The sequence below is a fragment of the Gopherus flavomarginatus genome, chromosome 10 (genome assembly GCF_025201925.1).
Source record: "Gopherus flavomarginatus isolate rGopFla2 chromosome 10, rGopFla2.mat.asm, whole genome shotgun sequence".
Taxonomy (NCBI): domain Eukaryota; kingdom Metazoa; phylum Chordata; order Testudines; family Testudinidae; genus Gopherus; species Gopherus flavomarginatus.
This window is the reverse complement of record NC_066626.1, coordinates 21,832,860-21,859,848: the sequence shown is the minus strand read 5'-3', so window position 1 is coordinate 21,859,848 and position 26,989 is coordinate 21,832,860. Positions and strand designations below refer to the sequence as shown.

General features: G+C 41.8%; 2 protein-coding genes across 3 annotated transcripts in view; both read right to left on the bottom strand.

Moving 5' to 3' along the window:
- Positions 1–7,504, bottom strand: part of ICA1L (islet cell autoantigen 1 like) — a 92,987-nt gene extending 85,483 nt beyond the window's left edge. The window contains exon 1 of the mRNA XM_050916057.1: positions 7,215–7,504. Within this exon, the coding sequence (XP_050772014.1) occupies positions 7,215–7,504 (290 nt within the window). The remainder of the gene's footprint in view (positions 1–7,214) is intronic.
- A 3,277-nt stretch (positions 7,505–10,781) lies between these two features.
- Positions 10,782–26,977, bottom strand: WDR12 (WD repeat domain 12). 2 transcript variants are annotated; one of them, XM_050969611.1, is made up of 13 exons: positions 26,775–26,971; positions 25,773–25,867; positions 24,251–24,345; positions 22,315–22,421; positions 20,927–21,042; positions 20,238–20,392; positions 19,806–19,851; positions 18,084–18,169; positions 17,737–17,877; positions 17,503–17,608; positions 15,789–15,921; positions 13,576–13,648; positions 10,782–12,607 (listed from the first exon to the last, which is right to left on the bottom strand). In XM_050969611.1, the coding sequence occupies exons 1-13, from the start codon at positions 26,813–26,815 to the stop codon at positions 12,530–12,532; spliced, it is 1,272 nt and encodes a 423-aa protein (XP_050825568.1). In that variant the 5' UTR covers positions 26,816–26,971; the 3' UTR covers positions 10,782–12,529. The 2 variants fall into 2 exon arrangements, with proteins under 2 accessions (XP_050825568.1, XP_050825570.1); XM_050969613.1 differs by lacking the exon at positions 15,789–15,921 and having other exon boundaries at positions 26,775–26,977.
- Positions 26,978–26,989: the final 12 nt, after the last annotated feature.

Genomic DNA, 26,989 nt, shown 5'->3' with positions numbered 1-26,989 from the left:
TACATTTATAGAATCATAGAATAGAATATCAGGGTTAGAAGGGACCTCAGGAGGTCATCTAGTCCAACCCCCTGCTCAAAGCAAGACCAATTCCCAACTAAATCATCCCAGCCAGGGCTTTGTCAAGCCTGACCTTAAAAACCTCAAAGAAGGCGATTCCACCACCTCCCTAGGTAACCCATTCCAGTGCTTCACCACCCTCCTAGTGAAAAAGTGTTTCCTAATATCCAACCTAAACCTCCCCCACTGCAACTTGAGACCATTACTCCTTGTTCTGTCATCTGGTACCACCGAGAACAGTCTAGATCCATCCTCTTTGGAACACCCTTTCAGGTAGTTGAAAGCAGCTATCAAATTCCCCCTCGTTCTTCTCTTCTGCAAACTAAACAATCCCAGTTCCTTCAGCCTCTCCTCATAAGTCATGTGCTCCAGCCTCCTTATTATTTTTGTTGCCCTCCGCTGGACTCTTGCCAATTTTTCCACATCCTTCTTGTAGTGTGGGGCCCAAAACTGGACATAGTACTCCAGATGAGGCCTCACCAATGTCGAATAGAGGGGAATGATCACGTCCTTCGATCTGCTGGCAATGCCTCTACTTATACAGCCCAAAATACTGTTAGCCTTCTTGGCAACAACGGCACACTGTCGACTCATATCCAGCTTCTCATCCACTATAACTCCTAGGTCCTTTTCTGCAGCACTGCTGCCTAGTCATTCAGTCTCTATTCTGTAGCAGTGCATGGGATTCTTCCATCCAAATGCAGGACTCTGCACTTGTCCTTGTTGAACCTCATCAGGTTTCTTTTGGCCCAATCCTCTAATTTGTCGAAGTCCCTCTGTATCCAACTCTACCCTCCAGCATATCTACCACTCCTCCCAGTTTAGTGTCATCGGCAAACTTGCTGAGAGTGCAGTCCATGCCATCCTCCGGATCATTAATGAAGATATTGAACAAAACTGGCCCCAGGACCGACTGTTGGGGCACTCCGCTTGATTCCGGCTGCCAACTAGACATGGAGCCATTGATCACTACCTGTTGAGCCCAATGATCCAGCCAGCTCTCTATCCACCTTATAGTCCATTCATCCAGCCCATACTTCTTTAACTTGCCGGCAAGAATACTGTGGGAGATCATATCAAAAGCTTTGCTGAAGTCAAGGAATAACACATCCACTGCTTTCCCCTCATCCACAGACCCAGTTATCTCCCCATAGAAAGCAATTAGGTTAGTCAGGCATGACTTGCCCTTAGTGAATTCATGCTGACTGTTTCTGATCACTTTCCTCTCCTCTAAGGGCTTCAGAATTGATTCTTTGAGGACCAGCTCCATGATTTTTCCAGGGACTGAGGTGAGGTTGACTGGCCTGTAGTTCCCTGGATCCTCCACCTTCCCTGTTTTAAAGATGGGCACTACATTATAGCCTTTTTCCAGTCATCCGGGACCTCCCCCGATCACTATGAGTTTTCAAAGATAATGGCCAATGGCTCTGCAATCACATCCACCAACTCCTTTAGCACCCTCGGATGCAGTGCATCCAGCCCCATGGATTTGTGCTCTTCCAGCTTTTCTAAACAGTCCCAAACCACTTCTTTCTCCACAGAGGGCTGGTCATCTTCTCCCCATTCTGTGCTGCCCAGTGCAGCAGTCTGGGAGCTGACCTTGTTCGTGAAGACAGAGGCAAAAAAAGCGTTGAGTACATTAATTTTTTCCACATCCTCTGTCACTAGGATGCCTCCCTCATTCAGTAAGGGGCCCACACTTTCCTTGACTTTCTTCTTGTTGCTAACATACCTGAAGAAACCCTTCTTGTTACTCTTAACATCTCTTGCTAGCTGCAACTCCAAGTGTGATTTGGCCTTCCTGATTTCACTCCTGAATACCTGAGCAATATTTTCATACTCTTCCCTGGTCATTTGTCCAATCTTCCACTTCTTGTAAGCTTCTTTTTTGTGTTTAAGATCAGCAAGGATTTCACTGTTAAGCCAAGCTGGTCGTCTGCTTTTTCTATTTTTACTACACATAGGGATGGTTTGTTCATGCAACCTCAGTAAGGATTCTTTAAAATACAGCCAGTTCTCCTGGACTCCTTTCCCCTTCATGTTATTCTCCCAGGGCATCCTGCCCATCAGTTCCCTCAGGGAGTCAAAGTCTGCTTTTCTGAAGTCCGGGGTCCATATTCTGCTGCTCTCCTTTCTTCCTTGTGTCAGGATCCTGAACTCGACTATCTCATGGTCACTGCCTCACAGGTTCCCATCCACTTTTGCTTCCCCTATTAATTCTTTCTGGTTTGTGCGCAGCAGGTCAAGAAGAGCTCTGCCCCTAGTTGGTTCCTCCAACACTTGCACCAGGAAATTGTCCCCTACACTTTCCAAAAACTTCCTGGATTGTCTGTGCACCACTGTATTGCTCCCCCAGCAGGTATCAGGGTGATTAAAGTCTCCCAAGAGAATCAGGGCCTGCGATCTAGTAACTTCTGTTAGTTGCCGGAATAAAGCCTCGTCCACCTCATCCACCTAGTCTGGTAGTCTATAGCAGACTCCCACCACGACATCACCCTTGTTGCTCACGCTTCTAAACTTAATCCAGAAAGTCTCAGGTTTTTCTGCAGCTTCATGCCAGAGCTCTGAGCAGTCATACTGCTCTCTTACATACAATGCAACTCCCCTAGCTCTTCTGCCCTGCCTCTCTTTCCTGAACAGTTTATATACATCTAGGGTTTTTGCTACCCCAATCAGCGGGGAAGGGAAAAAAAAAGTTGTGATCGGTGGCACTTCCACCGTGCTGCTTTCTTCTTCGGCGGCAATTCTGCAGCAGGTTCTTCCCTCCGAGAGGGACCGGGAGACTTGCCGCCGAAGAGCCCAATGTGCCGCCCCTTCCCCTTGACCGCCCCAAGCACCTGCTTGCTCAGCTGGTGCCTGGAGCCAGCCCTGTATCCATCCATGACAATACTCCAGTCATGTCAGTTATCCCACCAAGTCTTTGTTACTCCAATCACATCATAGTTCCTTGACGGTGCCAGGACTTCCAGTTCTCCATGCTTGTTTCCCATACTTCTTGCATTTGTGTATAGGCACTTAAGATAACTCACTGATCGTCCTGCTTTCTCAGAATGAGACAGGAGTCTTCCCCTCTTGCGCTCTCCTGCTCGTGCTTCCTCCCAGTATCCCATTTCCTCACTTACCTCAGGGCTTTGGTCTCCTTCCCCCAGCTAACCTAGTTTAAAGCCCTCCTCACTAGGATTATCAGTCTGGATTATTTTTCATTTGGTGATGGATGAATAAATGTTTGAGGAACTGGCTTTGTTGTGTTAAGGGTTTTCTCATTAGTTATTTTTATAGGAGTTTTATATTGAATTTTCTGATAACTGGTGACTTTTTAAGACAGTGGACTCAGATAAGACCATGCTAGCTTCCTCAAAAGTGGATTTTATGTGTCATAATTTTTCATATTTTGGGGGAACTACAGACCAGTAGTTACTGTGATATTGAAAATACCAAATATTTTTAAAACTGCTGGCTTAAAAAGGCCTTTTCCAAGTTGACATTTGCTAATAATGGCTTAATTCAAACTTAATTAGATTGAGTTGTATGGCTTCATAATAAGCCTTGCATCTGATCTGTCCAAAGACCTTGGAGGAAGGAGATGCAAGGTGGAGCAAGGGAAACTCGTAAATCATAAGAATCAGAGAAAGGCTGAGAGACCTCACCTTTCAGGTCAACAAGCTCTTTGATGGAAGACTGATGTTCCAGAATCATCAAGACTGATCACCGTAGAGAGAGGAAGTAACATCAATTAACAGTCTATGCCAATATTTGACCAGTCTTTCCATGCCCCTAAATAAGGCCTGCTAATTAGAAGCACTGTGCCAGCAGAACATCACAGTCTAGCTCCCTGACTGCAGTTCCAGACCTACTCCATGAGTCCAGAAAACTGTGAGAACTGAAGAATTTGTGAATGCCTACAAATGTTAAGTATCTTATTTTTCTATTTTCTATTTTTCATTATCTGTGAGATGTAACAGCCTTCTTACTTTAGTTTTAGGATGTGAAAGCAATTGTGTGCATCCATGTGTGTGAAAACATCCAAAAGCTCACATAGAGAATGCACCAGAAAGAAAATTTCCCTGGGTTTTAATAGCCCCAAACATTGTATCAAAAGACAATCAAAAGTGCTTAAAAGTCCTGAGAAACTTGAGATTGTCATCTATAACTTTTGGCAAACTTCTGTTTTAAGAGTGTTCTGTTAGACTTTAAATTATATCTCTGGTGGGGTGGGAGGAGAGTGAGCTACCACATAAGAATTGAAGTTTGAAAAGGAAGCTTTATTATCGCATTTAGACATTAAATAAAGTGGTTTTGCTTAAGTAATTTAATACTAAATTCACATAATGGATTTGATTGATTTGGGTGAAACTCTTTAGTTGGGACTCTTAATCAAATGGGCAGTCACCTTTTTAGAATTTATGAGCATTGATTATAATTGTATTAATTTGAGGATTTAACTCCAGTACACTATTGAGACTAACTTGACATTTTATTTGTTGCTTTTGATGCAATGTTTTGGTTTTAGTCTAGTATTATTAATAGCTTAGCTTTAGTGATAAGTTTTCTTGATTTTATTTCAGTTTGTTTAAGAAGCAAACAGAAACTAAAACTGAGTCTCATTTCTTTCAATAAGGACCTGGGGTGGACATCAGCTGATTAAACTAAAAGCTTGACCAGCTCTCTCTAATAACAAGACTATGGTTCTCACAAAACCACTTTTGACATCTATATATTTTAACAAGTCTTAGAATTTCAAAGAAAATACTCTCTATAAAAAATGGCTTTTTATATGGTGAAATTTGTGAATATCTGCATTAGTGCTGTTGTGTGTAACTTGGTGTCCTTTTCAACCTTCTGATTAAAGGTAACTTTTATTTTCTGCATTACACAGCCTACTCCTATTCTACTAAAACTACACAGCCACATAGAAACCTTGTTTCTTCTCCCACACCCAAAAATCAGGTTCATAGGGCCTAGAGATAGTGTACTAACATTCCTACTTGCTGCCTTTTTAAATGCGACTAACCACCACAGGTGGTTGTATAAATGAGAGAATTCAATGCTTCTGAGCTGCCGTTAACATCACTGCCCCTATGGGATTTAATGAAACAAAAAAACCTGCCCCAGCATCTTTTCCACAACAGATGCTATTCCTCTTCTAATCCCAAAATCCTCATGTGGGACAAAGATAGAAATGGATTCAGAACACAGGAGTCGGAGACACTTTGCTTCTGATGTTGGCTTGAACAGACTTCCTCTGTGGCCATGAGCAAGTCACTGAACCCCTGTGCTTCAGTTTCCTTACCTATGAAATGGGGATAATGCTGCAGGAGCTAACTTGTCTACATGGAGGAAACTGAAAAGCCTGAGCTTGTCTTCTCTTTTAATCTCACCTGCTTCCCTTCTGCCCCAAACCTTGGGTTTCTCTTTGCCATTTAAAAAATGATCGACACCAAACTTAACTTTAAAAGTGAAGCTGGACATTAGCAGGAAGGAAGAACTGTCTTGCCAAAGCACTTTCACTAATTGTGAGATTTTGGAAGTAGGCTTTAGAAATCCAAATCTGAGACTAGTCTAAAAGCCTATTTGGGCATGTATGCCTCTGAGCTGGGCTAATTAGGTTGTAAAGTCTGGAGTAGAGGGATAGGGTATGTCTACACTGAATGTAAGCCAAGGGTTGTTAGAACTTGAGTTAGCAGTCCTGGGCGTGTTAACCTAGGGCTTGACCGGTGACAGTCATTTGTAGCTCCACCTTAGGAATTGTTGAATGCTATGTCTCAACGGGAGGTTCCAGTGTCTACATGGTATTAAGCAAGCCTGAGTCCAGCCACCCATACCCCAGATTTCTTAGTGTAATCCAAAATGTTGCTGCTGAGCCTTGGATTAGCATGATTTGTGTGTAGATGCATGGTGCGGGGGGAAAGGCTAGGCTTAAGTCTGAGTCCAAACCTGGGGTTTATACTGCAGTGTAGACATACCCATAATGTCTTCATACCTGTTAGTATAGACCCCAGCACACTAGGTCTCCAGTCTGATTGGGATCTGTAGATGCTGTAGAAATGTTAGTAGCAGTAGTTGATATCTGATCAGTAGTCTGAAGACATGTTAAATGTTGTTCAAATGAGAGGGATGCCAAGCAGCATCCCCAGGAGCCAATAGAAATGAAATCCCATTTTAAGCCCTGCAATAAGGGCCTCCATGGAAATTTGGGGTGGAAAGGCCCTGGTAGCCAGGAGAAGAAAAAGTTGCTGAGACCAGTAAGAGGCATGCCTGGTAGTAACTGACAGTGATGTGGTGCTATGTGTTGGGGGAGCAGTAACTGGTAGTAATGAGGTGCCAGGATGCCAGAGGCATGAACTGGCATTGAGGGGGAATGCTGTGGGGCTGCTAAGTTTTTGGGGGATGCAGTAAGTGTCAGTGAGGGAGATGGGGGAGCAGTAACTGGCATTTATGGGGCAGGCAGTGGGTGGGGGAGGTGGTAATGGGTGGGGAGCGAGTGCTCTGTGTGTGGAGGATAACGGGGGGTGTGTGCTCTGTGTGTGTGGAGGATAACGGGCGGCGCGGCTCTGTGTGTGTGGAGGATAACGCAGGCTGTGTGTGCTCTGAGTGTGTGGAGGATAACGGGCGGCGCGGCTCTGTCTGTGTGGAGGATAATGGGCAGCGGGGGCGGGGCGCGGCTCTGAGTGTGTGGAGGATAACGGGCGGCGCGGCTCTGTGTGTGTGGAGGATAACGCAGGCTGTGTGTGCTCTGAGTGTGTGGAAGATAACGGGCAGCGCGGCTCTGTGTGTGTGGAGGATAACGGGCGGCGCGGCTCTGTCTGTGTGGAGGATAATGGGCAGCGGGGGCGGGGCGCGGCTCTGAGTGTGTGGAGGATAACGGGCAGCGTGGGCGGCGCGGCTCTGTGTGTGTGGAGGATAACGGGCGGCGTGGGGGGCGCGGCTCTGAGCGTGTGGAGGATAACGGGCGGCGCGGCTCTGTGTGTGTGGAGGATAACGGGCAGCGTGGGGGGTGTGCTCTGTGTGTGTGGAGGATAACGGGCAGCAAGGGGGGAGCCGCTGGGATGCGGGAGCCCTGTGGAGGGGCAGTAGGTTTACGGTCAGGTGACGTTAGGGATAGGGAGCCGTCTCCACCTGCCCAACCCGGCGTACGGCCACGGCCAGTCACTCACCGCCATGCAGCCTGCGGGGGCCAGTGCCAGGAGTCCCCAAAGCAGCCGGGGCCGCTGACGGTTCCGGCCCGTTGGCCCCCACCCAGCGTTGTAGGGGGAGCCGCGGGCCGCCCTGGACCGGGTGCCGGCTGTGGAGCGTCCCTGGGACCAGGCGAGCAGCCCCGCCTCCGAGCACTCGAGACCGGTAGAGACTGTCTGTCAGGGCGGGGCGGTTCAGGTGGCGGCTGGGGGCTGTCCTGCCCCGCCCCGCCCCGCCGGACTGACACCGGCTGGTAGGGAACGGGGGGCATCCGTGACCCCAACCTGCAGAGCACCTGGCTCTGCCCGGGGCCAGCGGGCCCTACATCCCATTCCTTAGGCACCCCCTCCGCACCCCACTTTGTGCTGTCTGGTTGCTGCCCTGACACCCAGAGGTGGCTGCATTTCAGTGGTACCTTTATGAATAATGGGTGTGTGACCTACTGTGGGGTGAAAGGGTGCATGTGCCCTCAAATATTTAATCCATCCTTAGCTGGGGTTGTCATGTTCTCTTCTGGTGGTGGTTGTTTGCCCAAAGGTACAGGGGGCTTTACAGGCAAGTAAGAAGACATGAGCTCTGCCCTTTTTAAACTTCCACTCTAAACTAGACATGGCATTGCCTAACAGTGTCAACCAGCCAAGGCTGGGGATGGGGATGGGTATGATTCAGGTTTTTCTCCTTGTCTCCTATAGAGGCATAAAAGTGAGAGCTAATAGCACAGGCCAGAGCAGCGATGTCTGATGGAAAGCTAACCTGGAAGTAATTTTGTTCTGAGAAAGTCATCTCCACTGTCATTCCAAATCCTATGGACTACTTATGGCCCTGTTTAATTCTCAAGATGGTGACCAGCTCCAAAGGTAATAGATGTAGTCAGATTTTACTGTGTATTCCAGTGACATTTAAAATTTCACATTTTTTCCCATATATTTAATTGTGTTCCAGTTGAGGGAGCTCTGAAAACAAGACATTTAAAAAGGGGTGGGGAGAGGGAGGAAATCCTGCTGAGACTACTGTTCTCCCTGCATTCAACAAAAATCATCCAGAGTGAAAGATGTACCTCTGAGGTAAAAAGAGAAACAAGGAAAGTCAAGTGGGAAAAGAAAATGAACACAAAACTTAAGTATTGCTCTGTGCCAAAAACTAAGTAGGCACCTCTTGTCTTAAATAACTGCTTTAAAATATTGCTCTATACTGTCCAGTACAGTATTATTTGATGTATACTAAGACACAGCTTCTGCTAGCAAACCTTTGCTAATTGCTTAAAGTTTTCAATGTAAATAAAATGTATAAGAAAAATGAAAAACAATTATAAAGACTTTTCAGTTAATTAAGAGATTGACCAAAATTGTGATTCTCAGAGCACAAGACTGGTGAAAGAATAGTTAGCTATACAATTCTGTCCTCACAGCAGTGAAACATAGTTGAATATCTTTGTGGAATTGTCATAAATCCAGTCCAGTATTCTCAAACTATTGATTTATTCCACACTACAGCCCCAATCCTGCAAGTTTCCATGGCCAGACCCTGTGCTTATGTACAATAATGTGCAGGATCAGGGCTTAAAAGGAAATCAGCACTAGAATTTTTTTTTTTAATGCCAACTTCAAAAAAGAAACTCACAAGCAGGCTATTGATTAGACAAGGTGTAGAAAAAAGGAAATTATTTTTAATTTAAACAGGAACAAAGTAAAAATCTGACATGGCACGTCTTTCCTATCCAAAAGTTAAAAGGCACTTTTAATTGCAAATCCTACAGTCCTCACTCAGGCAAAAATGAGTAAATGCTGCAATATGATCACTTGTCATTCACCTTATTGTTAAAGAAACGCACTATTTCCCAGTCTATTTATATAGTTCTTTGGTCTGCCTGTATAGTTAGGACACATAAAACTGTACAAGAAAAATATGCAAAAATATATTGGTAAGAAGTAGAATCATCTTCAGATGGGATACCCAAGCATCCTTGATTCTAGAGAATTTTCATTGTGTTCCAAGAATTCATTCACTATTTGTCCCCTATTTTAAAATCAGCTCATACTGACCATTCAAATTGGTATGATGAAAGAGGTAAACACACATACTCTTGGAAAAACTGCTTCATTAAGACCTTTGTAAATTAGAGCATAGGATCTGAACAGAATCTATAAAACATTTTCAAGGCCAGTTAAACAATTTTATTTAATCTCTAGATAGACTCTGAATGTAAACTGAGTAGAGAGCAGGGGAGATACTGATGTAATCTTGTATTGTGTAACATCTGGTATCATTTTATAACGTTGGGCAAGTTATAGTGCTTCTCTAAATTAAAAAAAAAAAAAGTGAACCTTTTGAACTACAACCAGTGCGTGATCCAAAAGTGACCACTTACACAATGGATCATAATACTGTCATTTCAAGTGGGCTTTTTTTGATTGATACAATATTTGATAATTACTTAAAACTTCAGCTGGTCATTCCACTGATGCAACTGCAGCAGACACAAAATTTTGACTCGTCTGAAACATGTCACAATTCTCTTATGCTGGAAGAATGCAGAGCTTGCAATCATGGATATGGTTCTACCAGTACTGGCTGTTGGATTTCTTTTAGTTTGTTTCTTTAAACATCAGCCTTGATACCTGCTCCCAGGGAAAATTTGTAGGAAGAGCAGAATTCTGAAGATGCATTTACAGTAGCCTCATACTGTTCTGAACAGAGGACAAGTTTGACAACAGGGATAACTAGAAAGAAATACAAAAGTGGTGTATCAGCAGCTCACTCTGAGTTCTAGTATTAAAGGGGAAGTCCAACAGCAGAAACAATTAGAAAGGTGCCCAAGCCTATGAGACTGAGTGTTAAAACATGAGTTCTCCTGGGGAATGTGGGGGGGAGGAAGGCAAGATTATGTATTTATTGATGGGCATTCATTAATCTTAAAAGAACAACTCGTGTGTATAACCTGTACTACTTATTTTGTCTGTCAAAGCTACAAAAATAAGTGGAAACTAGAACTATAGGTCATTCACACACTGGTAATTCAGAGAAATAATACTCACTGACTGATGTATCCATTTTTTTAAACTGGCTGCTGGTGGAGAACACAGCTAAGCAGCATCTTTGATTAAAACACAGTAACAATGGTTGTGTGAATGAGATTTTTTTTTCTTTACAATTAAAATGTATATTTTAACCTTTGGAACATTATTTAATCATTCATATCAGAATGAAAGTTTAGATGTCCTTGTCACTATACATTCAAACCACGGACCTTTTTTTTTCTTCCAAGTTAAAAATAAATAAATCAGAAAATAGAATTTTTCCCTGTTACTTTTATAAAGACTAGGCAAGAATGTAAATTACAAACCTCGAAATGGCCTTTGGAATACTCTAACAGGATAAGGAGAGCAAACTGATCTCTGAACCCCCTCCATCAACTAAAAGGCCACTCCATCAGTCTTTATTCAGTCAAGACCCCCCTCTACAAGTCAGTTTTGCCTAAGGATTACATGTCTAGGCACAAAAATGCCACATTTTTTACATTCTTTTAAAAAAAATTAAACCAACAAAACTAAATTCTAGGCCCTTTTAATAATTCATAAATGGTTTTTGCTTCATTATTTTAGTATCTTTTATTGCTGTCAGAGACTCTTGGAACAAATCTGAAGTCTTTACATGGGTATCTCCTGAAGCACACGCAGTCAGATTTTTGCAGTCCTCAATGAAAGTTTGCCGTATTATTCTTATTCTTAGCCTGTGACTTAACTATGTTGTAAAAATATTAATCTTATTGAAAACCAAGACCTACTATATCATTATTTAAAAAAAATGCAAAAACACTCAGGCTTTAAATGTTTGGGGTTGGTTTATAACAAGAATGTGTAGTTTAGGAATGATTAGTTCCTTTGATACCCTGAACTATTTGTATACTATTTAATGGGGCAGAGCTCTTCCACTAGAGCTTGTAATGAAAACAGTACCACTGTGGGAGGAAGTGAGCCCTCATGGATGTCTAACTATTTTGATACCAGATTGAAGCCTTGTGAAATTTCTGTGTTTTCCTCCCCCCTAGAAAACAGGTGAATTGTTGATCTACATCCTCTAAAATAAAGCTGATTGATTGTGCATTAAATGCCACATCCTGAACCAAGCTAAATGCACAGATTGCTTCTACTAAATTGTAAAGAAAATTCTCCGCTGCAAGTTATTTGCTGATGTGAAAATATACTGAGAGAGATCTGAGCACTTAACTTGCTCTTTGTTAAAGAAGAATGTGTTCTAGTACTGAGATTCTCAGGTAATTGCCACACATGTTGAACCCTTATTATTTAATAGGAAATATTACTCAGAAGAGACCATATTAAGATGATTTACTAATTTCATGTGGGGGAGGGTAAGAGAAAAAAAATCATATATAGAACTCCTTGGGGTATCCAGCTCAGAACAGACAGTTACAATAAATGGATCTGATAAAACATTGCTTTGTCTACAGTCTTTTTGCCAATGGGTACTAAGAGCTTCAGTTTGGACGAGGCACCCTATACTGCACAATAAGGGTTTCCTTAGCAAGTAGATATTCCATTAATGCATTACCGTATAGCATTTTTTTTTCAATATCAGCCAATAATTTTTTTTACAGTGTACATTTACACCACTTTAACTTATGAATGACAGGAACCAAAATATTCCATTTGCCAATAAAATCAATAGAGCACACCTTGAAACTATAATGGTGACATAATTTGCATCACAACCCTATTAAGGACCTTATCCTAATTCCATTTATTTCAGTGGAAGCAGGATCAGACATTGTTCAGGGGTGAGGGGTGAATCTTGAGCTAATAAGCACTTCCAGCCCCCCCTGAAGCAACTGGAAATTCTGTAACTCAAGTACCTACTTGAGCTCAGACTGTAATATACTGAACTTTATAGATAAAAGCTTTATAAAAAAGAGAATGTGAATTAATACAAAATAATTTAGTCTAGTGAGTAATTTGTCTAGCAATCTCAGTAACACTTTATTAAAAGTAAACTCCAATGTTCTTTATATAGTCCTTATGAGAGAAAAGGGGTAAATGTTTGATTTCAATATCAGACCAGATAAGTGTGAGGCTGCTTGGTGGTTCTGTCTTTCTGTTATAAATACATATACATGTTGCTATAATACAAAAACCAGAAAGGGCTGCTTTCCAGTACAAAGTAGAAGCAGACAGTTTTTCTAGGAGGCTGTTTTCTTCAGATGCTGAACTGTATGTTATCTAAAATCTTCCAGCAGGTTAGGGCTACTGGAAAGTAACCTCTAAAATCTTGCCATTCATTTTCATGCTCCAACATCAGAGGTTGTTGCTGAATATCTATAGGAATATAGCTTGTTGTCTGCCCCTCCACTCAACAGCAACTGTAATGGGGAAAAACAAGTTATGCTCACTGTCAAACCAAGTAAATATCCACACAATTTTTGTCCCTGGGCAACACATATGAGCCGAATAAATATTTAAAATTATTCCTCAGCAGTCTGATTCCGTTCTTCCTCTGAAGAGCTAAATGTCAGGAATAACAAACAATGGTGATGTGAACCCCATAGTCCATTTTAATTGGTTCACATTCAGAAATACAGCCCTATATCTTACCCTCCTACAAAAAAAAATTAGGGGAAGGTAAAGCTTTCACTGGTCTAACAGGTAGGGCCCCTAGGACTGTAGAGTTGGGATCTCCAAAACCTATGATGTGCTTAGATACATGCAGCTGGGCCCCAAAGTAAACATGCTCCTGCCCACACCATAAAGAAGTGGCAGCATACCTTTGCTAGGTCCAGCTGCCTGTGCATGCTACCTCCATAGTCTAATGCCACAGAGAAGAAAATGCTGCTTAGAGGAGCACAGGAGTAATTTTCATCATAAGTTCCCATGTCCAGAGAAAGAAATATGCCACCTTGAGTGGCTGTTCTGACGTCCACTCTTCCTTGATTGTGTCCCCCATATGCTATGGTGCAGAGCTTTCATATAATCCCCATGGATGGCGGGGTGGGGTTGGCCATCTGGTAAGGATGCCTAATAACCACTTTTCCCCTATGGAGAGTCCACCCTAACCCATCACGTTATGATTAAGGCCTTCTGGTCTCCTCCATTTTCCCGTATGGAGAGTCCACCCTAACCCATCACGTTATGATTAAGGCCTTCTGGTCTCCTCTATGCCATACAAGCAAAAGGGAGAATATGATCCACACACACCAACAGGAGATATCTAATAGTAAAAAGTTCACTGATGTTTAATTCTAAACTAGAGAACATCAATACCATCATCAGTCCCCTTCCCATCCAAAACACACACATTAAAGGAATAGAATTCTGTTCCTCAAGTTCTTACCCCTGCTTCTGTCCATTCCACACACAAAACCTTGTCTTCATGCGCAGCCAAATCATAAAGAGGAGCCTTGCAACTGATAAGATAGACATTTAGAGTTATAAATCATAAATTAAGTAAAATTATATACAAAGTTTTCACTCCTAGAAAATTCTGGGTTTGATCATACTATAATCTTGTAACATTCAAAAACCATACAATTCTTGAGGAAGAACAGAATTAAGCCATACGCTGGTCTTCCCAATCACTGAATTCAGACAACAGTTGTTCCTGATTCTATCATGTATTTCTGTACGATTGTGTCTATACTAGGTAAGTGGATCATTGGTCAGATAGCATCAGTGGTGCAGGATGTCTACACAAGACATGCTCTTTTAGCCCACATGCACACTTGTACTATATTACACCATAAGAAAGTTGCACTGTCTTTTGGGTACGCTCTGGAGCAGTGCCTTGTTGGAAATTTTGAAGGGCCTTCTGGGAGCCCAGAGGAATTATGGAATAAGAGGTCAAGCTCCCATAAGGCTTTGGGTAGCAGTGCCGTTTCCTACTCCTTTTCACAAAATGGAAACCAGGGGTGAACACTTAGCTCTCGTTTCTTTCTCAATAAGAAAGGATTCTGATGAGGCTAATGAAGAGCAGTTGCAAAGCATCTGAGGCAAGGCCATGGAGAATGTTCGGAGAGCACCTCCAGAGCAACAAAATCAGAGCCCAGTAGCTACTGACAAAATCTTTGGTGCCCCCACCCTGGAGTAGCTAGCTTTTATGCAGTATCTGAGGATTATATTCACACGGGGAATGCAATTTTTGGATCCTGACCAGGGCCATGGACTGATGAGAGAAAGTTGTTCAAGGTGTGGCATCAGAAGCAGTAGGTGCATAACTCAGAATAGAGGAAACAATTCAGTGTACTTCTGTAGTGAGCTAGGCTTAACACTGCAGCACCAAACCAACAGGATGAAAGCTCTATTCAGTGTGGGGAAAAAAGAGTGGTGACTCCTCTGTGGCAGCTGACTACTCCAGATGGCTACTGGTGAGTAGGGCACCATTTTTGTGTTTGGGAAGTCTTGTGGGACCTATTGTTGTGAAGGTGTGCAGATATCCACAAGTCTATGAAGTCCAAACACTTCCCCCAGAAGCTCACATGAGTTTTGAGCTCTACTCCTGCCATGTTCAGCATAGGAAAAAATCAAAAATACTAATCTCATTGAACAAGTTGCAGGCAGGTAAAAACTAGGTACACAGTTTATTATAAAAGCCTTGATTATGCAATTGAACCCTAGACCAATTGTTCTTCTGTACCATTACCCCTTTCAAGTCAGATGTTGTTTGACTTAGACTAGTGGTTCTCAACCTTTCCAGACTAATGTAACCCTCTCAGGAGTCTGATTTGTCTTGAGTACGCCCAAGTTTCACCTACCTTAAACTACTTGCTTACAAAATCAGACATAAAAATACAAATCATAGCACACTATTACTGAAAAACTTCTTACTTTCTCATTTTTATCATAACTGTAAAATAAATTGATTGAAATACAAATATTATACTTACATTTCAATGTATAGTATATAGAGCAGTATAAACAAGTCATTGTCTGTATGAAATTTTAGTTTGTTCTGATTTTGCTAGTGCTTTTTATGTAGCCTGTTGTAAAACTAGGCAAATATCTAGATGAGTTGATGTACCTCCTGGAAGACCTCACATATCCCCAGGGGTACATGGACCCCTGCTTGAGAACCACTGACCTAGACCTCTTGCTTTTGCAAGTATCTGTTTCAGACACAAACTACTCCTTTCCTTGCAGTTACGTGTTATGAAATGTCCACAATGGCAAGCAAATCAAACTACACACATTAGGCTCCTTCCGGAAGACAGATACTCCTAAAAATCTTGCTAGCATAACTAAGATTTAAAAAAAAAAAAAAAAATTAAACCCACTAGCAAGATTACTAATGAAACCTCTTTCCACGTCATCAATGCAGAATTGCCACAGAAATCCGGGTTGGGAAGGTCAATGCAGTTGATTTCAACGTCCAGCCACAGAGCTGCTGGCAGAAGACGAGTGCATTTCTCGCTCATCTATTAGGTGTATCTAATCTCCATTCCAGAAATGTAGTTGGAGTCTCCATTTAAACTTCCCCATATACTTTTGTTGTATCACTAGGTTACATGAAACTCTAAGTGCTACCTGTGAATATTAAAGAATGGCATTTACCTCCTTGTGTCCCAAATCTTGACAACGTTGTCTAGAGAACCTGAGATTAGCTGTTGCTCATGTGTGGGAGACCACTTTACAGATGTCACCCAGCCAGTGTGAGAGGTCAAAGAGAGGAGTACCAAGGAACCATCTGGGACAGAAAAAATGAAAACCCACCACCCCAATTTACAGAAATGTATACAGGTCAGTTTAAGATAATTATAAAATCCACCAGTATATGAGAAGCAGTCAAGATTAACACAGGTGGGGGCTGGATAGTTCTTCCTGCTCATCATTGTTTCAGACAGCATGAGAGGTTAAAATGCACACACGCATGCACACAAGCTCCTGTACAAAAAGACAAAAATCTAGCCACCTTATTGTTACCAAAGAGGTACATTTTCCACTGTTGAAAGAATTTCTTTGATGAAGGTGACTGAATTGGCTCTAGGGATTATTAATGGGATATGAAGCCTTTTATCTCTAAATTATTGGTTCAAATCTGGCCTGGTTTGTAGTGGCTAAAAAGATATTCCTCTCTGGTTTATGATGTGTGATAGTCTCAGTGAATATCATGAACTGCAATGATTGGCAGCCATTTCAGACTTGTCTGATCAATCTTTGGACTCCTTACATGTAATCAGCTACTTTTCCACTTCTACAGATGGTCTCCCATATTCAGGGTTTAGGCACCTGACAAAACAGTGGCATTTAACCCACTGATAAAAGTGACTTTAGATTTCAAGGCTGTTAGCAGGGCAGCTTTCAAAATTCAATAAAAAAGAAACGTCTTTAAAAGAGAAGAATTGGATTTGTTTTCCAAGTTACTGTCTAAGGCAGGGGTAGGCAACCTATGGTACGCGTGCCGAAGGTGGCACGTGAGCTGATTTTCAGTGGCACTCACACTGCCCGGGTCCTGACCAGCGGTCTGGCGGGGGGGGGCTCCGCATTTTAATTTAATTTTAAATGAAGTTTCTTAAAAATTTTAAAAACCTTATTTACTTTACATACAATAGTTTAGTTATATATTATAGACTTATAGAGAGAGATCTTCTAAAAAGGTTAAAATGTATTACCGGCACGCGAAACCTTAAATTAGAGCGAATAAATGAAGACTTGGCACACCACTTCTGAAAGGTTGCCGACCCCTGATCTAAGGCAAGGGGTGGCAAGCTCTGGTACGCGGCTCGCCAGGGTAAGCATCCTGGCAGGCTGGACCAGTTTCTTTACCTGCCACCTCCACAGGTTCAGCCGATTGTGGCTACCACTGGCCATGGTTCTCCACTCCGGGCCAATGGGGTGGCGGGAAGCAGCGTGGGCCGAGGGATGTGAAAGTTATTAAGAATGAAAAAGTCAGGCCTCAAAAGGCAAAAAGCAATAGTACTTAGCAGTAGCTCATTTAATTGGCTATTCTGTGGTCAGCTGAAACAAGGCTCACTCAGAGAGCAGGGAGGGAATGAGGATAGCTTCTCATCACTTTACACAGTCATGGGAGCATTTTTGCAATGGAATGTGGAAAGGATCCAGGTTCATACAGCTTTCCCTGTCCGCACCGCTTCTGTTAATTTTTAGCTAAAATGGTCTAGCTCCCCCAGTTAGGAAACAGTTACACACACAAACTTTGGTATTTGTCTGTATCTCATGAAATGTGTTAAAATGTACCCCCTTCTCTCAACACACATTATGAATTTGAGAAGTCATTTGTGTTACCCACACGTTCACTTTTGCTCACCTTTAGTGCGGGGATCCCATAATCTAATGTGTCTGTCAGTACTCCCAGATGCTAGACGCCGACACAGTGGTGAGTAGGAGATAGAATTAAACACTTTGTTTCCAGTCTGCATAAGAAAAGAAGTCATAAGTTAGCAGCTACTCTTGTACAAATTCTAAATTCAAACTGAACTGGAGTTACACCAGTAGGAATTTGGTGAAAAGTTTTAATGTACAACATGTAAAGAAATCTCACCAAAGTTGATTTGAGACCTCCTGTCTCCACATCCCATATTTTAACTGTATGATCCCATGATGCACTACAAATTTCTTCAGCATCTGGCCACAGCACAGAGGAGATGGCTTCAGTATGGCCAGAAAGAGTTGCAATGGGAGTCTAGAAATTAAAATATTAAGATCAGAAAAATAGTGGCTTAGTTATTGTAGAAAAACAACATTATTCTACCAAATAAATGTATGTAGATTAATTTTCAGATATTTCATCAGAAATTTCCCCCTACACATATTTATCAAAAAGGGAAAATATTTTCCATTTCCATGCTTTTCAGCTGAGGTTCTACATAAATCCTGACCACTTCTTACCCTGGTTAGTCCAAGCTGTTCAATTTTCTGCTTCTTCCTTGGTCTGTTTGCTGCTTCCTCTATTTCATCCTCTTCATCTGTAGGCACTATGATGGAAAGAAAGTCCATCTTGGTTTAGAAGGGTCTGGGATGCATTCCCAGCTAAGTACTTACATGCCCCCCCGCCCCATCACCATAGTATCCAATTGCCTGACAAACATAAATTTAATCCTCAACACTCCTGTCAATTAGATCAGTATTATTATTTCCATTTTACAACTGAGGAATTTAGGCACAAAGAAATTAACTCAGATCTTCCACGTCCTAGAGGAATTTCTCTACAAGACTCTCCTTCATGGAAAAAAACTCAATAAATCCATCACTCTATATTTTAATTTACACATTATATATAAACAAACTTCAATGGGCATTTTGAAAGGAGGCATCCAACTGGCTAGCAAAGGACTGTATGGTTATTTTATATCACCAGGTCAGGATCAGTTTAGTCAATTTATTGTCCCTTAAGTCACGATGCCTATGAAAGAAGATTAGGAAAAGAGTCCACAACTTCTTAAAGTGTCTATATTAAAAACTACAAACTGTACGAGCCTACTGAATGCTAAAATCTGTAGATAGTATTTGGAAAAAAGACATCCTGTTGGCAGCTATACATGAAATCTAAGTGTTTAAGTTTAGGCCATGATCCTGTAATTAAAATCTGTGCAGAGGTCTGCTGCATTATGTCAATGCAGACTGGGGGCTTTAATCTGTTTTAAGTAATAGTGTCCATTACCGCAGAAAAATCAGAAGTTAAATTGTTAAAACTTAACTCTCTAACACAATCTTGGCACAGTTATTGTTGCACCATAATAAACAACTATAGGAGGAGACGTGGCCTCCCTCAGAGACTATGGGGGAGGGACCACTCCCCATCCCCTGGTGGGTGGATCCAGGCAAGCCGTGCGCGCCCTCCCCACCCCCAAGCAGAAGGGTGGGACAGGAACTTTAAACGGCAGGCTCTGCAGCTCAGTTGGTGAGAGCCAGAGAAAGGAGCAGATATCCCTCATCTGCTGCTGAGCCCTGTGCCCGAGACGGAGCTCTACAGTGCCGAGGCCTCTGAAGGGGTGCTGGGACTGCGGCTGGCCATGTACCCTGAGGAGAAGGAGGAACCCCAGGAGATCGAGGTACAGTAGGAAGTAGCCCTGGGGCACTAGACGTTAGTCCGGTTTGGTTGCCAGAGTCTAGGTCAGTGTGTTTCAGTGGGCTCCCTGCTCACGCAGCGGTGGAAGGTTCTGCCATAGTCAGGGCCCATGGTTAGGATCCGGTGGAGTAGGATGGGCCTGGACCTCCCCACCCCCTGCTACTAGCCCCATCCCTGGAGTTGGCAGCCTCCCCAGCTTAGGCTGGATGGCCTGAGACAGCTTGTTGCTCTGCCCCACTATAGGCAACTATATTTAAGGGGGGGAAAAACCCACAAGAACATGCATTTTATTCTCAAATGGAAAATGTATAAAAGCGGTAACATGTCAAAATAAGAGTTTCTGGTGTAACTGAGTAACTATAATATATATATATATATAAAAAATAAAAACTTCAAAAGTGAAAATTAAGACATAATACCCATTTTAAATGGTTGAAATAAAATCTATTCAGAAGTTTCAGTCATTCCAGATAATTAAATTTTAAAACTCTAAGTTACAGCCAAAAATCTCAGGCAAAGTATTCATAAAATATTCATCTTACCTGCAGACCAGATCTTTAACATCTTATCCCAAGATCCACTGCAGAACTAGATAAACAGAAACTTTTTATTAAAAAGATTACATAAAATCCAACTAGTTCACATAAGCCACAGAAAGTCATCTTTTTGCTCAAAATGTTGCCTATGCTACTAAAATGATCTTCAGCTTTTTGTGCAATATTAAGGGTTTTATGTATCTTTTCTTTTCAATACAGCACATTACTTCCATTATATCAAATGCAAGGCTATCACCAATTTACAAGTGCTTTGGTATCCACAATTAGTACACAGGTTTATACAAATTGTATGCACTTGACAACGTATGACCAATTCACATGCAGAGGACAAAAAAATGTGATTTTTACATATAAACAAGCAACACAGAATCCACAACTCACTAGCTCAACATAGACCTCTTTCTGCAAGTAACTCACTTTAGTTCTTGTGCAGTCAACTGCTATAGAGTCTACACTTCCAGCATGTCCTCTACAGCAGTGAAGGGCTTTCACTTTGTTCCTCTCTATATTCCACTCCCACAGCAGGATAGTCTGATCCAGAGAGGCACTGAGTAGCAGGCATGACAAACTATCTAAGGAAGGAAGAAAGTGCCAACATACAAATCCAATTAAGGAAGTCCTTCTAAAAATCCTTTTAGAGGAAGCAAGATTAAGATTTTAAAATTTTACATAGTGACTCAATACAAATTAAGAGATTCGTGTAAATACACTGGACCCTCACTAGAACGTGAAATTTGGGATCCATTCGCAGTACTGCATTACAATGAATTGCAATTAAAGTAATTAAATTTGGGATCCATGGCTGCAACTGCGTTACACGTGAATTCACGCTATACAGACACGTGTTCTAGCGAGAGTCTGGTGTATCACAGATTTAAATGCACAAATACTAATGAAGATTAACTTAGAATATTTAAATAGTTATTAGAAAATACTGGAGTTTGTTTAAAATATTTTATCATGAGGGATTTTACTCAATTATTTCATTTCTAATATCTTACAAGCAGTGCTTACAATAGCTGTAACTTTTAGGTTGGCAACTGAACCTGTATGTTTTCCAGTAAATTGCTCTAGCCCCACTCCCAACCAGTATAAGGTGTACTGACCTTTTTTCACCCATGCCACATCTTTCACCACCTCTGTGTGCCCAGCAATTGTCATGATGGATTTTCCTTCTAAAGACCAGATTCGAGAGGTCTGATCATAAGAGCCAGTCAAGATCCTAGGGGATACAGATATTGAAACATTCTTTAAAGCCAATGGCGCATCATGGGAGATCTTTTCAATGAGGAACTTGGAGACTATTAGAAGAAGGATAACCAGTTGAGAGACATGAATAAAGAAAACATCTCCTTTATGTAAATCTTAGTCCTCTTTGAAATAAAAAAATTAACATTAAAATTTAAATTGTTTGCAAAAACTGGATAAAATTTAGATTTTAATAGGTTCAAAGCAAACTTTCTTAAGGAATGAATTAGCTATGGATTTCTAGACAAGGTATACAGGAGAGAGAAGTGAGAATATTGAGCATTCTGGTAAATTAAATGCTGAAGTCTCATATCGAATTTAAGACCAACCAAAGAAAAATAATTATAATAAATTATTTACACTGATTAGCAAAGCATTTTCAATCCATTAATAAATTGGGGAGTCTCAGTATAATCAATAGTGAACAACAGCTCTGGAAATATCTATAGCAGAACCTCAGAGTTATGAACACCAGAGTTACAAACTGATCGGTCAACCACAACGCTGATTTGGAACCAGAAGTACACAAATCGGGCACCAGCAGAGATGGAAAAAGAAATAGCAAATACAGTACAGTACTATTAAACGTAAATTACTAAAAAAAAAAGTGAAGCAGCATTTTTCCTCTTCCTAGTAAAGTTTCAAAGTTGTATGAAGTCAATGTTACCTTGTAACCTTTTGAAAGAACAACCATAATGTTTTGTTCAGAGTTACAAACAACCTCCATTCCTGAGGTGTTCGTAACTTTAAGGTTCTACTGTAGTAGAAAAAGACAAGTAGGGTGGTAAACATTTCTTTAAAGCACTCCAGATAAGGGTTTTGAAACTACAGTAAACTTAAAATTAATATTTGAAGTACAAAATATTGAAATATTAGAAATAACTGTAAAAAGACAGCAAGATGTTACTGTTTTATTAAAGGAGATGATATCATCAGTGCTACTCATCAGTTCTAACTCATACTAGGAGCAAATCTTATCCTCTTATGCATGGTACCTTCCTACTTGGATTAAAGTTACTGTCAAGGTAGCATGGAGGAGCTCAAACTTCAGCTAATTTCTCAGGTATATGGCCTGCATATAAACAATTGATTTAAAAGGTAGAAAAATAATTTAAAAGAAAAGAGAAATACGGAATGGGAAGAAAACTGTTAAAGAGAAGTACCAATAAATAACTATGGAATCAGCTACAGACAGTGGGAGAAACCAAGATGGAAACTTATGACTGGCTTAATGGGTCTGCGATACCATTCTTCCGTAGCTTCAATAGAACTGATCCAGTCGTCATGGAACATGCATTCCTCGGGTTGAGGTGCTGTGTACTTCTCCACATATTCTATTTCCACCACTTCCTCCTAAACTCTCAGAAGACAAGAAGCCCATCAGTGTGTTTTTTCTTTTTAAATAAACAACCATAATGATCTAGTACAGTAGTTCCCAACCACTCTGAGCAGTGGTATCAATTGGCAAGACAAAGATATCAACTATACAAGCCAGAGTCCCCTACCTTCCATGTGACTGTGTGAGCTCTACTCTGCCTTAGAAATTGAGCTGCTACTGCAAATGGGTATTCAGGTAGCCCTAACTCCTTGACAGGCAAGCATATGCATAACTGAACAGAAGGCCGATGGTAGCAATGCATCAGGACCTAGCACAAAGATTCGTAATTAAGGGCCAAATGCTGCAAACACTTAAGAATGTGTAAAAGCAGCAAAGAATCCTGTGGCACCTTATAGACTAACAGACGTTTTGGAGCATGAGCTTTCGTGGGTGAATCTGGCTCTGTTGATCTGTTTCCTTATTTCCTCGTGCGGGTACTGTAGTTTTGAGAATGCTTGGTGGAGATTTTGTAGGTGTTGGTCTCCGTCTGAGGGGTTAGAGCAGATGCGGTTGCTTGGTCTCCACCAAGCATTCTCAAAACTACAATACCCGCACGAGGAAATAAGGAAACAGATCAACAGAGCCAGACGTGTACCCAGAAGCCTCCTACTGCAAGACAAACCCAAGAAAGAAACCAAAAGGACTCCACTGGCCATCACATACAGCCCCCAGCTAAAACCCCACCAACGCATCATCAAGGATCTACAACCCATCCTGGACAATGATCCCACACTTTCACAGGCCTTGGGTGGCAGGCCAGTCCTTGCCCACAGACAACCTGCCAACCTGAAACATATTCTCACCAGTAACTGCACACCACACCATAATAACTCTAGCTCAGGAACCAATCCATGCAACAAACCTCGATGCCAACTCTGCCCACATATCTACACCAGCGACACCATCACAGGACCTAACCAGATCAGCCACACCATCACTGGTTCATTCACCTGCACATCCACCAATGTAATATACGCCATCATATGCCAGCAATGCCCCTCTGCTATGTACATTGGCCAAACTGGACAGTCTCTAGGGAAAAGGATAAATGGACACAAATCAGACATTAGGAATGGCAATATACAAAAACCTGTAGGAGAGCACTTCAACCTCCCTGGCCACACTATAGCAGACCTTAAGGTGGCCATCCTGCAGCAAAAAAACTTCAGGACCAGACTTCAAAGAGAAACTGCTGAGCTTCAGTTCATCTGCAAATTTGACACCATCAGCTCAGGATTGAACAAAGACTGTGAATGGCTTGCCAATTACAGAACCAGTTTCTCCTCTCTTGGTTTTCACACCCCAACTGCTAGAAGAGGGCCTCATCCTCCCTGATTGAACTGACCTCGTTATCTCTAGCTTGCTTGCTAGCATATATATACCTGCCCCTGGAAATTTCCATTACATGCATCTGAGGAAGTGGGTATTCACCCACGAAAGCTCATGCTCCAAAACGTCTGTTAGTCTATAAGGTGCCACAGGATTCTTTGCTGCTTTTACAGATCCAGACTAACATGGCTACCCCTCTGATTCTAGTCATTAGGAGCACTTTCAGGCTCCAAACCAAGTCTTGGTGAATCCTCCATGGGCAAAAGAATAATGCAGGGTCTTCAGAGGAAAATAAGGGAAATTATTTGGGCTTCATCAGAAAGGCAAAGGAATACTAAGAGAGAAAAATGCATGGAATATGGAGAACTGTAAACCAGATCAAATTTAAAATCTGTATCTAATTAAATGGTCTAGGTCGGGCTCTTTAAATCCCATCATCCTACAATGTGGTCCACAGAAAGTGCATATGACTTACAGTTGAGATGTTTTCCGCTTCCATGTGTTTGACCAGTGACATACGCAAGAACTGGCCCTTGACAAGGAAATCAAACTCCACATATTTGTGGTTCTCTAAGACAAACAAGAAACAAATGTTGAAATTTCAAGTCTTAACTTATACAATCCAGAAAAAAAGAGCAAATTTTACAAACTGAAACTAAATTTAGTTAAAATAAATTCAAGGGCCACCTTCTTCTCCCAGTTACAACTGTGCAACCCCCTTATCTAAAAGGGATTACACAGATTTAACTGAGGGCAGATCTTGACCCAAAGGATGCCTTGGGGAAAACAGCACCTAAGTTTCTATGAACAGTGTCAGGACTCCAGGCTGTAGTCAGGACTCTAGGCTTCTAAGGTGTTACCTCTTCAATTTTAGTTGCAATTTGAGAAGTTAAGAACAACTTTTATAGTTTTACATGGGCTGAGACCCAGTTATACCTCCATTTCTGTCTGCTGGAGCATCTCTGTTGTACAGTCCAGGTACCAACCTCTGGAACTTGCCTCCCAACTACTACCAGGGAAAGAGTCAGGTGAGTTTCAAATAACACTGCAAAGTTTTAGTCAGTCAACTGGATTAAAATTTTGTTTTTATTTCTTTTTTTCCCCCAATGTGATAAGTACTGTATAAATAGAAAGGAGGGCTGGGAACAGTCCCTTCCCCAAAAAGCTTACAATCTATGTAGCCAGACAAAAGGTACATAAGAGACAAAGTGAGAACAAAGTAACGGTGAGATTGACACAACAAGTATCTCTCTTTTTTATTTTTAAAAACTATCAAGGGCAGGACTGCTTATGGGTTTTACTCTTGATTTCCCCCAATCATTCATGTGATCAGTCCTGTGCAAGCAGACCTGTACTTGTGTATGGTTCCACTGACTTCAACCAAACTCTGGCTTGGTCTACACTTAAAAGTTATATTGCCATAGCTATGTCAATCAGCACTGTGAAAAAACCCATACCTGGAAGAGTGCTTCTGCCAATGCAGCTAAAGTTTGGGGAGAGGATGTTCCTACACTGAGATAAAAACTCTTGGTGTAAACTATTTCTACGCTAGGGGTCTATGCCAGCTTAGCTTTGCCAACATAGGCACCATACTGCATACATGTACCGTACATCTTTGTGGGTATAAGGTCCATCTCCATGGATCTGAGTGCAGAATCAAGGGCTATATTTTTAATGATCATGTACGATGCCCAGAAATTGTTATAGATACTATAAGACAAGAAAGAACAATAAGGGAGGTAAGATCCTCTGTGAAAATTTGAAAGGAGGATTTTGCCCAACTGTGAAAACAATTGTTTTTCTAACCAAGGAATCTTGATGAGTCTTATATGCTTTGCTGTACCCACGTTCATAAGTCTTTGCAGGAGTGGAACCTTTGTATGTTAAGCCCCTATAGTTTACACACTTATGAAGAGATTCTAAATACTTTAGGAAGTTTCCATTTTTTTTAAGTATTCCTTTTTCTAAAAGAGGTAAATCACCTTCCAAATACATACCATGTTTAGCTTGCAGCAATTTATTGATGATATTACTGAGATCAGCAATTTCAGAGGCTGCTGGGATAGAGAATGGAACATCATCTACTACATACCTAGAGGGAAGAAAATAGGAATTGACTTATTGAGCTGTGAGTTTCAGCACTTCTCAATTGGTACAAAATAAGCACATTATCTAAAAGTCTGTGATACAGCTCTTTTTGCAAGTGAAGGTTTTAATCACTTTGCAGTTTGAATGGACACATACTTTATTTGCACTTGTTTCAAGAACCCTGCCCATCCTAATCTCATTATACTGTATAGTTTAGGCTCACTTTGCTAAGATTTTCTGAAGTTCAACTCATGTGTAGCCAAACAAAAACTATGAACTTCTTTTTTCTTCACCTTTTTTGAAACCTACTCTCTAACATTCACAAATACAATAGCTCATAATATACACTATACTGTGTCCAAATTAATCTCTAAGATCCAAGCGAAATCTACCTGGTAGAGAAGCCAGTGGCACTGGGAAAGTACAGAAAATGAGTGAATATTAAAAGAGCTGCTAAAGCCCCACCCTTTACAACATTTGCCAACACTTAGATTATGGCCTTGATTCTATTCCCCCCTAAAATCAGAGAAGATGCCTCTGACTTCAGTGGAAGCAAAATAAGCGCCACTGTGTAAATCTTGATCACAGATCTTTTCAATTAACTTGTAGAAGTTTACAGAGTTTTGTTGGGAAATGCTGTTTGCCAGGAAAGATGAAGTAAATCTATCTTCCTCAACCAACCAACACCCACCCATCCCAGTAAGATTTGACCCTGTAGCAGTATCCTCAACTTCCCTTCTCCTAGTTGCTCTCCTTCCGTCCTACCCTGCCGCGGTGATGGCCTGCACATGGTGTGTGACCGCTCAGAACTATATCAATGCCAGGCATCGCTCATCAGTATCGTTCGTTGTCCGCGCTTCCCTTGCTTTCCCGCCCCCCCCCCCCGGGCAGTTAGGCCACCCCAGACTCACATGTGGTTCTCGGTGAAGAACCGAGCCTGGAGCTGGGCCATTGGGTCGGAGAGGGCGAGGCTGGGCCGGGGCTGTGTGTGCGTCTGTGCCCAGCTGAGGACTGACACGGAGTGCAAGACAGAAGGCAGGACCCGGCCCTGAGCTCTCTCTCCCCAGCCAGCGAAGCAGAGAGAGCACGTGTCTCAGAGCCGCAGTCAATCAGTCCAGAGCAGCAG